At 35.7% G+C, this 12,633-nt stretch overlaps 1 protein-coding gene across 1 annotated transcript in view; it reads left to right on the plus strand.

Moving 5' to 3' along the window:
- LOC126757491 (uncharacterized) overlaps nucleotides 1–12,428 on the plus strand; it is a 184,154-nt gene extending 171,726 nt beyond the window's left edge. The window contains exons 10-13 of the mRNA XM_050471434.1: nucleotides 8,270–8,498; nucleotides 8,808–9,105; nucleotides 11,767–11,830; nucleotides 12,210–12,428. Coding sequence (XP_050327391.1) covers nucleotides 8,270–8,498; nucleotides 8,808–9,105; nucleotides 11,767–11,830; nucleotides 12,210–12,428 — 810 coding nt within the window. The remainder of the gene's footprint in view (nucleotides 1–8,269; nucleotides 8,499–8,807; nucleotides 9,106–11,766; nucleotides 11,831–12,209) is intronic.
- The last annotated feature ends 205 nt before the right edge of the window (nucleotides 12,429–12,633 follow it).

Genomic DNA, 12,633 nt, shown 5'->3' on the forward strand with positions numbered 1-12,633 from the left:
GCTTATTATGAATTCTGCTAGACAGCTGGCGAGTTAGCACAAATGCAACAACAAAGGAATGCACAACACAGTGTGTTATTGACCTGCTGGCTGTCAATTAAAATAGAAGGATAGACACGTACATTTTTGGCACCTATGTATATGATAGTCTTAAGCATTTCTATAAAATTCAGAGAAATATAATTTCATTAACAATAATGTACTATGTACGATAAATTCCAGTATCGCAGTTAATTTCTTATGGTTACGTATACGCACTGGTGGTTACGAGGTCGAATTATTGTTTTACAAATAGTAAACAAGAAGAAAAAGTTACTGCATAAGAAGGCTGTTCTTAATGGAGATACAATCTAAGAACACGAAATAATTATTAGTCAAAAGAATAAATTTAAGGCGAATAATCGCTATACATAGACTGTTTTTAAATTGGTATATTTACTAATGCAAAAATATTTTATAATGATAAAATGTGATTTTATTATTCAAGCCACGAGGCGTATACGCAACATATTTGTATTCACTAGTACTAATAGTAAGAGTATATCCAACCAAATAAAAAACTAAAATACTAGATACGAAAATCAACTTTGGTTGTTTTTTGCAGATAGATAGCTGCAGGAAATGGCATGAAATTCATCTCTCCGTCTCCTATGTATATGCAAATGTTCCTTCTTAGTAACATGCGTTCTGTGCTGGCAGAAAGTACAATGCAATGCCCTTTCACTTTACTTATATTCTTCGAAATACATATTTACAGACAATTTTTACTTATGTAAAACTAAATTTATCCTATGTTTAAATATCTGTATCCATATATGTATATTGGACACATTATACACAAGCTTGATGAAAGAAATGCGAGAACAGTTCGATATTTTATTTATTAAGTTTAATATTAAACAGTTGATATTTAAGGTTTATTTTTCATAAAAGTTTTATAAAAGTCTGCGGCATGACTGACTGTGTCTTTTTAAAAGTCTCCTTATTCGTTGCGTTTCTTCGTCGCATTTTCTTGTCTTTTTGAAGTCAGAGCTACATTCGACTGTCAGTACGTTCGTCCAAATCTAGTATTTCCTTTCTTCATTCCCACATAAATGATCAGTATGACGAGGTGAGTTTAAATGCGGGTGACTATATGTCTGTCCGTCCATCCGCGCAAGCTGTAACTTGAGAAAAGTTTGTTTTACAAAGTGTTATTTATATAAGATAGGTGATGTCAGTTGTAATACAAAAGACTCATAAAATATAAATCGAATAACTTAAAATGCTTAGCACCAACAACAGACAAAAGAATCTAGGCAAAAAGAAAATAACAAAAATTAAAGATACACAAATTGGAATAATTTAATGAAATAAATTGTAGAAGGCCTCAATAAATGTTTATTGTGAGATAAGTGGATTTAGACCACTTTCTATCCAATGACCAGAAATAAAAAGCAATTGTCTACACTGATGCCAACGCAACTGAAAATCTTTTGTCTGCGAAAAGCCCATATTTCTGGCAATAGAAAACAGAAATAGAAATTCAATCACGGTACAGCAATTCAAAACAGCGACTAGCAATACCCGTTTCCGCCCATTGGACGATGCCGAAATCAAGCACACCATTTGGAGAAGCCAAACATAAAAACACATTTGTATATGTGAGCGCTTAGTAAAGCTGGATGTGTGAGGTGGCTAAAAGTAGGCTAATGCCTACAATACGTTTGCGTTCTATTGTTGCGATTATTTTTTCGGATGTGAAATTTCTTCTGTGTGTGTATCAAAAGGCAGCTGCGTGCAAGCCTAGTTGAAAAAATTGAGTGGAGTTAATTTTGCGCATTTTTATTCCAACAACATCAGTAAGACCTGACAAATTTTTTCCTGAAATTTATTTGTAAGTTCAGAGCTCTCAGCTAATGATACGCAATTATTTTCCAATAGAAAATCCTATTACTCCAAAGAGAAAGGGAAGAGTTAAAGGGTTTAGTACAAATTAGAGTGTCAAGAATTTCAAAAATGCACTTTTTGCTTTTATAGTTTTGGAGCTAAATGCTCTTATATTTAAATAATTTTTTATAATATACTGTTTTTCAAATTTTGTATTAACGCCAGTAAAAGTACCCACCGATGTTTTGCCTACCTAAAACAGGCTGCTTGCAACGCGCTGATGCTTAATCTCTCTCGCATTTTGTTCTAGTTTTAATGCTTGATGTTTAACAAAGGCATCGTCGAGATATTCATGACAAATTTTCGCAAAACAAAAGGACATTGACCTCATAAAATATAAACAAAGGGGTCACTGACATCTAAAATGTGAACAAAAAATTCATTGAAACCAAAAATCCCAATAACAAAACAAGCCGACAAAATTGTTTGAAAATTTATTTTTTGTACGTTTTAAATGACAGCCAGCATAATTTCAAAAGCAATATTTATGTTTTTTTCGAAAATGTTAATACAACAACGCTCGAACTATGAAATAAGAATGTGATCAGAATGCCACCTACTAAATCTTGTCGAAATCGATTTGTCGGTTACCGAAATATTTTTTTTTTTTTACTTGTAAGCCCTATAGCACTAGCCCACTACCAACTGCACCATTTTCTTTTCTGATAGCAGCACATATTTCACTGTAATAAGAAGTGGAATTAGTTAGCTGGTAATAAATCCGGCCATTTGACCGCTCAAATTAAAATAGAAAGAGTGGATATAAAGGTCAATAAGTAAAAACGCTTCCACACAACAGTAAAACCAACAATTTGCGAGATGCTCTTAATAGATGAAGATAAGACAATACAAGCATTTCGGTTGTAATTGTTTTTTTTATTCGCACTTTTATCTCATGTAGGACCGTTAATGGGTCCTACTGACTTACCAAGGCAATTAAAGCAGAGCACACGGAGCTAAGCGCTGAGGTATGTATTACATTTTTTTTGTAAAGACTTGTAATAAATGCAACCCAAATTGTTTGCTATTGTGTATACGAGTTCATAGTACCTGCTGTTATGCACCATCTTTATTCTCCTAAATAATTTTGAGTTCTTTGAATAGAAAGCACCCTTTTCTAACTTTGATGAATTCATATTGTTATATCGAGTTTCCAGGCAGAATTTCACAATCAGCTTTTGCTGCTTCCGCCCGTATAATTTTTGTAGCCTTTGGAAATTCGTTGTCGCATTAGCGTTTTCGACAAGACTTAAATAACGTCCTTGAACTTATGCTGGCTGTCATTTAAAACGTATGAAAAATAAATTTTCAAACAATTTTGTCGTTGTTTTGTTGTTGTGCGAAAAAGCAGCAATAAAATCCTTTTGGCCCAAGGTACTTTTATGCTGAATGCACAATAGCTGAAGGCCGCATATTTATTGTTTATTAAAATTTTCTGAATTAGTTCACAATAGTCCACACTATTTTAAAGAAGTGAGGTAAGCAAATATATGAGCTTTTAGATATTGTTATTGATAAACGTATGTATAGTATACGGATTAGATGGAATATTTGCTTATGGGGTAAAAATAAAAGATTATCTAGTTTGTGAAAAGCGTGAGAAGGATCGGTTCAAATAAATAAAGGTAACTTAAAATCCTTTTTAGTCATTTAGCCTGTACGATAATACTTGTCATCGATTTTCGTAAATCTGGAATACGCCAACTTGTACGCATTGAATGGAGGTGAAGAGAAACAAACGTGATCCATATAAAGGACGTAATGGCTTTAATTGCTTTTTAATGGCATATCAGTGCTCAGCATCTTCTCTTCTGAGCATTATTCGAACAGTTCTGCACTGTTGGTTTTTTACACGGAGTTCACTTTTAATTAAAAAGATTAATGAAACTGTACAACAATACTTCAGCAGACTATTTTGCGCGCTTAAATCAGTAATTGACTTGATGATTTTCTTAATTGGAATACGGATGATGCTCCGTACACTGAAAAAGTTGGGAAAAAGGTAAGATATACACAAAACAGTAAGAAATGAAATGGAACGATCAAAAGGTGAAGAGAAAAATATTTTGCTGTCGAGTGGAAATATTGCATAAGTGCAAATGAGTTGTATCAGCGGTTTTCCACTTTACCGCCACAAGTTCTTTGGCTGGCCGACAAGCTCTGTGGCTATACCACCGCTTTGTCATTGAAGTTGTCTCCTTGGTGTATTGAAGTCTTAATGGCGTCTACAGCTGCAATTTGATCCGTGTCATCAATAAAAAATCTTAACAATCAATCAAAAGATTTATCCGATTATCATCACTCTTAAATATTGACGTTTGCGTCAGCGTCTCCAACGACCGCGTCAAATGCGTACAAGGAATTTCGAATGTTGAAAAATTCTCCGTTATTTGGTTTTGTATATCTTTTGTCATTTTAAGGAGCAAACTGCGTTTAATTTACATTATTTGAGTTTGCATAAGACAGGACAGTATACGAGAATATAAAATTATATGTACAGCTAGAATTTATAGTTATGTAAAAATATATTTCAAAGTATCAATGAAAGGTCGAAATTCTCGGCAGTGCAGCCTCCAAAATTTTGGTATACAGAATAATAGTTTTGAAAAGTAATATAGAAAATAAGTGCCGTACTATGATTGGCATTGAAATTCTGTGTACCATCGCTTTTGAAGTTGACTGTGAACTCACATAGCATACCTATATAAGGTATTCATATTTAATGTTCCTAAAGTCACATCATTCATTCCAAAGGGGATGATGAGAATTTCGTGCGAAGAGGAAACCGCCATAATCAGTGGTGTAAAGAAATATTTTATATCAAAGATCATAATAATGAATCGTTGGCAAACCTCATTGTTATGCACAGCACGGTAATTATGCGAGACGAAGGTTAGGAATATTTTTGTGAGTTATGACTGCGTTTATTTCCCAGGAATTGCATAAACGCCTGAGACCGCAGCACTCAAAATTCGAAAATGTTTTTGGCGTTTATTTTATGCGGAAATTTTCTTCTCTTCGGCTTTTTATTGTTTCATAAATAAAGGGAATTATAATTTTGTTTGCTTTAATTAAGCAATAATAGCTGAGAACGATGGCCAAATGGCAAGTCCTTCGTAATATTCTGAAGTAATTATAAAAAAAAGCTTCTGAAAATGCGGAAGAGAAAAATGGTGGACGTTTATGTAAAGGAGAATTTTTGTTTTGCATCATCACTAAAGTCCCACTTAATTGGGTTTCACGTTAATATTTTAAGAGCATGGAGCTTTTCGATAAAGTTTCGGAAAAGAAAGAGGCTAAGTTAATTAGTGGGTTTTTGTTTCCATACACCGCAAATGCTCACCTGAATTGTTCATTTCCAGTTGATCAAGTTCACATTGACATTTACTTGGTGACATCCTGGCACTTTCGCCTTTCAATGCCATCACCGCGAGCTTTCGAAACAGCGTCGTTTCTGCTATTGAATCGAAGCGAGTTGCCAGCAATTGCCAGCCACACCGCCCCAGCTGCCCTCAGTATATTGATAGCAACCGGTGACAAAGGGGTGGGAGCAGATATGTAGCCAACTTGATTTCGTTCGGCTAGGAATGGCAAAGGAACGGCATATTATTTCGCCCGGCTAAGAATGCCAAACGAGCAGCTTCTGCGGAAGTGTGAAGCTTTCCGCAGGCATGACATGCAAATGCCAGTGGCTTAAAAGCGCAAACGGAAAGTGAATTTTCATAAAAAGCTGAGATTTTTATTCACCACCACATATTTAATCACCGACAATTCTTTTTGACCTTTCGGTATTTCTCTACTTGCATTACCTTATCATTTCCACACTCCTTGGCTTTGTTATCAAGCCGATGCAAGTTCCCCTACATCGAAGCTATAAAAAAGCTCACTGATCAATTTCTAATAGCTTGAATGGTATAAATATATATATATTGATTTTGATCGTCCAGCTTGAATGCCAGCTATGTGGAATAGTGGTCCGATCTGAACAATATATTTCGAGAAAGTAACGATAATTTGGATAATAATACATGCTTTGATGGTTCGGCTTGTATGACGACTATATGCTATAGTGGTCCGATATCCACGCTGCCAATAAATGAGCAGATTTTCGTAGAGAAAAGGACTTGTGCAAAATTTCAGATCGATATCTCAAATTCGAGAGACTAGTTCAGTTGTCTTAATCTCCCTACTGCATTAATTGAATTGTTGTGCCAAATATCACGTGTTTCAAAGTTAGTTGCTTCGCTTGTGCTGGCAACAGAAAATTAAATTACATTAATAATTTAGCTTGCTCTGTTAACTGTTTTTTTGCATTTTATCGTTGGCACCGTACAAAGGATTTTTGGCAATATGGGTTGTCTATATTGCTGCTTACTTGCAGTTGCAGGTGGTGAGAGTATTGGTTTCAATTCGTTTTTTTTCAACAGTTGACAGTGACAGACAACAGGGAAAGACGTCTACTGGATGTTTTTGTTTCTAAATAATTGAAATTATCAAAATCTTAATCGATCGGGTGTTGTTCGCTTTGTGTTAGAAAGATCGAAAAAAGTCTCTACGGTTCTAAACCTTATTATTGGACAGTTTCATTTAAATGGTTTTAACTTCTTGAGAATTTAAATTTTTGCAGAAACAAATGTCAAATATATGTTTTTGAGAATATTCTCCGAAAATTTGTAGTTCATCCGGTAAATAGTTTCGGAGATATGAGTGTATGGGTAAGAATTTCTTAAGTTAGTGTAATCGGCTTCAAAAACATGTTTAATATATTATATCGAAACGCTGTTTTCAGAGTCAGTGAGCAACATTTCTCTAAATCGTAATGATCAACCAGAAGTTTGCACCAGGGACAGAAAATAACAGTTATTTTATAATTTTTGACAAAAAAAAATCATTATGAAGGAAAGTTGGGATGTATATGATGATGAGAATTTTTTGTTTGTTGAGAAGTACACAAATACTACTGTGATCAAATTGAAAGGTTAATTTTTAATTTTTACTTCGCGTGTTTTTCGAATCGATAATTTTTTTTGTAAGTTGGTAGTACTGTTAGTGACATCCATGCTGAATTTCACGTCAAAATATTCATTAGTATTTGAGATACGCGTCGTTTTGTGAGACTCTAAAAGTGAATTCTTCCATTTTTACTGTGTCTGAATTTATTGAACAAAGAAGTGCGATAATGCACCATCTCATACTGCATTGGTTATTCGTGATCATTTCGCCACATTTTCAACTAATATCGTGCCGCAACCACCTCATTCGCCTGATTTACCTTCGTGTAACTTCTGGTTATTCGGCAAATTCACATGACCACTCCGAGGATACCGTTTTGACTCAATTGAGGATATAAAAGCTGAATCGAAGATGGCTCTGATGGCTATCACGACGGAGGATTTTTCCAAGTGCTATGATGACTGGAAAATTCGTTGGCATAAGTGTATTGCAGCGGGAGGGGATTAATTCGACGGAGATGAAATGGACAAAATTCACCTTTCAATTTGATCACAGTAGTATGTCGAATTATGCTCTCACATTATATCTCTCATTTCACAGAAAAAAAACTTACTCTTCAACTCCTATTGTGCAAGATTTATTTAAAACTCCCCGCATAACTATTATTCTGAGAGAAATAAATTAAATTTATGAAATTTACTCATAACGTTCACGGCCCCGGTTTTCAGAAGACCTTCTTAGATACATTTGTCAAGTAAAGGTGGAAAGAACATAATTTTTCAGTTCCGTTTTTTTATTTTATTTTAAATTTTGTTTGCATCATTCGTGCAAAGTATTAATAAATTCTTCTGAAATTGCGATAATTAAATATATGAAAACAAATTTTTCTCATCGCCAGACACTTTTTTCGGAAATCCTCCAAGTTTTTTCACAAGTACATTAAATCCTGGAAATATATTGTCTTTTTTTAATTTAAATAAAATGTATTTAAAACAAAATCATAAAAACGCGTTGCTTCAGGCGTGCATCTGGATATGATCCCATAAAAAGTACAGACATTTAATGGTTGATCAATATTACAAAAATTCATTGACGGATTATAAGCTATCTTTTTCTAAATAAATGGTAAACTATGTAATTATATAATGCTTGCCTATAAAATACTTTGAAATAAATTATAGATATTTTTACTAAAATTAATTATAATTATTTTCAGTTTATTTACCGTTGCAAAAAATCTTTCACCAATCGCTTCGGAAAAGCAAATCAAAACGAGACTGAAATAAATTTAAACTGCAACGACAACACACCTTCTAAAGCCAAGCCATAAAACAACAACATAATCATTACAATAAAGATTTAACGAATTGTATCGAAACTGAAAAAGGAATTTAGTTCGCAAATGTTTCTGGCAATAAATCAAAGGAATGGTCAGGCGGCCAAAAGGCGCAAACAGGAGAACAAAAGACGCGTGGCGGCAGCAGTTGTTACCAAAATTGTTGACGACGAGGCAGAGAATATACACGGTAGCGTTCTAACAATGCTAGAAGGTGGAACTCAGGCGGAAGCAGAGATGAAAACAGATGCAACAGCATCGGCGGCCAGCTCGACGTCCAGTTTGACTTCCGATTCTCATTGACGATATGTTGCTCAATTTTGTAACTGACATCACGACAATAACAGCCGCTGCGAAAACCAAAATTGCAGCAAAGCAAGCGGCAGAGCAATCGCAATCGACAGCGAAATGTAAAAAATGCCAACACGCGCTTTCAAATGGTGAATGCCATTAGAAACATTCAAAGGCCTCCGCGTTTTCAATGTCCCACTATGGCTGTCGCTGTGAATGAGATTCTGCGAATTAAAGTTTATGCAGCTCTGCATCGACGGCCGCAACTACGACCACATCCAAGTTTAACCCCGCACAGTTTCAACGCCAAATGCGACGCCACCTACTTCAATGTATGCGGTGTATATGTGCCTAGGTACCCTCGCTCTGGCCGTGGCCACACTGTCGGTGCTCTTCTACTCGCATGTGCACTCCGTTGCCAGCAACAAAAGCGCGAGAATCAATAGCAAAATGCGCTTGTTCGCTTCGAAGCACGTGCTGCGTGGTATAGTGTTGAGAGTACTGGACCAGCGGGAGGGCAAACAAAAAGAGCAGGCAACAAGCGGACACAATGTCATGTTTGGTGGAGCTGAGCTGATCCATAGCCACCAGCAACGGTAAGTAGTGAACTGGAACACCACTGAATTTAACGCTCATCGCTGCCCTGGTGAGTTCATTCTGCAGGCGATGATTAATTGCATTTGTCACACTCAACAATTGCCTACTTATGGCAGGCACCAGCGGGTAACTGCTGTGGTGTTTGCGGTATCTGCCCGCCAGTTCGTGAGAGATATTTGAGAGTGACTAATTTAATTTTTACCCGTGGAAAAAGCTGCATCAATGGTGACGTTGGTTGTCCCTTGGAATTGCTAATGGCTTATTAAAAAGCTATCAATATTGTGGGTTGCAAAGAGAAATAAATTCTGGTTAAATGACTGACTGAAGCGGAAGTTATTTTTGTTTTGCGTGCTAGAAAAAGCAACAAACATTTCTTTGGAAGCTTTTAGCTCCTACCCGCCACTTAGTGTGACGTCAGTTCTAAGAATAGCAAAAAAAGCCTTCTGAAAAGTTATTTGCAAGCTTAGATTTGAAAGATTCGTCTACCTACGTCTAAAAAACGGACTTTTTTTATATTTCTAATAAAAGTTAAGCCGTATAGGTGGACGCAAGCACTATATCAACTTGCTATCATTTATCTTTAAATGCGTTTTACCAAAAGCAGTTTTCTCGTTTTATTTTGACTAAACTATAAAATATATGTTTGAACTTCCCTAACGCGAAACACCATAGAAAATTTCGAGTTTTGGAAGTAAATTTGTATGAAATTAGGCTTTTATTGCCAATTCAAAAGTATAAATTATGAGAACTTCGAGTTAAAGAAGTTCAAGTTATGGAAGTTCATCTGTAATTAAATTCTGTAAATTGTTGCCGATTTTCAAAACACCTGACTATGTTTAGAATCCTGATTTTTTTGGAAAACTTTTTTCTACTTTCTACAACTATATCGGCATACAACCGAATACTAGAGTAAACACCGAAGCCAAACTTACAACTGCATCTTCATTGAAACTCATAAATACTATTAACGAAAATTACATAAAAATAATAAAAAAGTCTAGCAAAAAGTGTATTGTGACCAGATCAAACCAGAAATCTCTACCGATGTCCCCTGAACACAAAGCATTATATTTAATCACATACATAAACACACAGCAACCCATATTTTCAAAAAAAAAAAAAAAAGATTTGAATCGACATTTCCCTAAGTGTTTCTATGCTTAGTTAAATTCTTAAGATAATAACAAAATTTGATGTTGATCGGATTAAAATACTTAAAGTTATTTGGTTTCTTGGTAAAAAAGCGTTTAAAACTATAGAGCTAAAAACTATAGCTGAAAATTTTCCTCGCTACTTGAAACTTATTTTGATGACCCCAAAGCATGGTTTATCCAAAACACAATCACTTTTTTAAAAATCCTATTAACCACTTAAGTTTCTGCTGCTGAAATCTATAGCTGAGTGGTGTATTCACGGTAGCGTCCAGTGAGGATTTTTGGAAAAAAAACTTAAATTTCGAAAAAGTTTAAGAATTTATCAATGAAATTAAAAAATTTTGATCAAATATTATTTGTAGTTTTTAAATCTGTTTAAAGTTGGTTCTAGTGGGAGGAGGCTAGTCAATTATTCAATCAAAAATTATGTTAAGCTGCTCTCACGTGGTGGTCATAACTTTATTTTATGTATGGTAAACTATTTTAATGATCCAGGCAAATTGTTTTATACACAAGAGTTCCATTTTGTGTGCGCACGAAATAAATAAAGTTCTCTTCAAAACGCCTTGAAGACAAGTGTGTTAATAAGCCCCCTTTTATCTTTATTAATTTACTCTCAATAAATGCAAATATTTGCAGTTTTCAAGCAAATTTCATCGAGTTTGTTTAATGTTTATAATTGAACCTCGCTAAATACACTTCAGTATTGCCATAAAATGCCATATATTTTGGGTAGACGAAAAAGTCTTTTCATATTTCTAGCCAAACTTCAACCTTTTAGTTTATATTTATAATGAACATTAATGAATCAAATATGTACTATTTCAGTCGACCACCCTTTGCTATTTTTCTGCTAGATACATTATTCCATTAGTGTAAAACTTTTTCAGGTTTCTCCTCGAAAAACTTCGACAAGTAATTTTCACAGGCTCCTCTTGAAGCCAACTTTAAATGCCAAGAAAATGGTAGTCCGAAGGTGCGACATCAGGGCTATATGGTGGATGTATCAAAAATTCCCAGCCAAGCTCACCCAGTTTCTGCCAAGTCATCAAATATGTGTGTGGTCTAGCGTTGTCCTAATGGAAGACGAAGCCCTTTCTGTTGATTAGTTTTGGCCGTTTTTTTGGATTGCTTGCTTCAATCTTATTAGTTGTTGACAGTAAAATATACAATCAATCGTTCGACCAGGTTGGAGCAGCTCGAAGTAGATTATTCCTTCCCAATCCCACCAAACATTCAGCATAAGCTTTCGAGGCGTCAATCCTGGCTATGCGACCATTTGTTGAGCTTCCCCACGCTTGGACCATGATCTTTTTCGCACATTTTATACAAAAATTTCTTCATTATTTTCACTTATTTTTGAACAGCTGTAACTTTTTCAACTTTTCCGATACGAAATACTTTTCCGACTTTACTAATTAATCAGCAGGTGTGTAGGTATGAAATTTACTGCAGAGACTGCCTGCTTATTAAATCGATTTTACTCAATTTTTCATACCCTTACAGTAAACTGTATAACTTTGCATCGCCAATAAGTCTTCGTGGCATCGAAATCATCCGCTCAGCAATAGTAAGTGCTTGAAATATTCAATATCATCAGGCTGGAGCTGATTATCAGCTCGAAATTTTATTGCTGAGCGCTTTTCTGCAACTTGATTTCTCTGATTTCTTGTCCAAACGGTGCTTAAACACACACTTTGGTAGTTCAACTCCTACGCTGCCGTGAGTGTGGTTTGATGCCTGTGCTTTTCCATTTACACCTTTTTGCTTTCGGTACCACTGAATGTTGTTGCAACGCGCTTACTTGCTTTGCAGTCCTATTGAACTCACTTATTGGTTTGATTTTCTCTCTTTAGCTGATTCCTTCATCGAATTTTTCAACCCGGATCACCGCAAAGTGCTGGAAGAGCAGGATAAGGAAATACGCAAACGTACAGGACTAAAAGGAGCTGAGCCCGGCGGTGACGAGTGGACCGAAAGGTAATTTTGGCATACCCGGTCGTGCTGGTCTCGACGGACGTGATGGTGTGGCAGGTGAGCTTTGCGTAGGTGGTGTACCTGGACGTGCTGGTGCCATCGGCATACCTGACAAAGATGGTCTACTCGGCGTGGATGGGCGAGGTGGTCGAAATGGCAAGGACGGCAAAGAAGGTGCATCTGCACCGTAGAGAGCTCAGGGACCACACGGAGAGAGAGGATTGGAAGCTATGTGAGAAGGTTGCCAACCTGTTTTAGTTTATTGTAAATATGTGTTTTTTAATAAAATGTTCGGAGTAGGCATATGCTGTACTAAAGTTTGAGCTATTTGTAATCCATTACACCTCCTTCCTCAAGAAGTAATAAGACTTCCATAGTACATATATATACAGTACA

Source organism: Bactrocera neohumeralis, chromosome 4 (assembly GCF_024586455.1).
Source record: "Bactrocera neohumeralis isolate Rockhampton chromosome 4, APGP_CSIRO_Bneo_wtdbg2-racon-allhic-juicebox.fasta_v2, whole genome shotgun sequence".
Lineage (NCBI taxonomy): Eukaryota > Metazoa > Arthropoda > Insecta > Diptera > Tephritidae > Bactrocera > Bactrocera neohumeralis.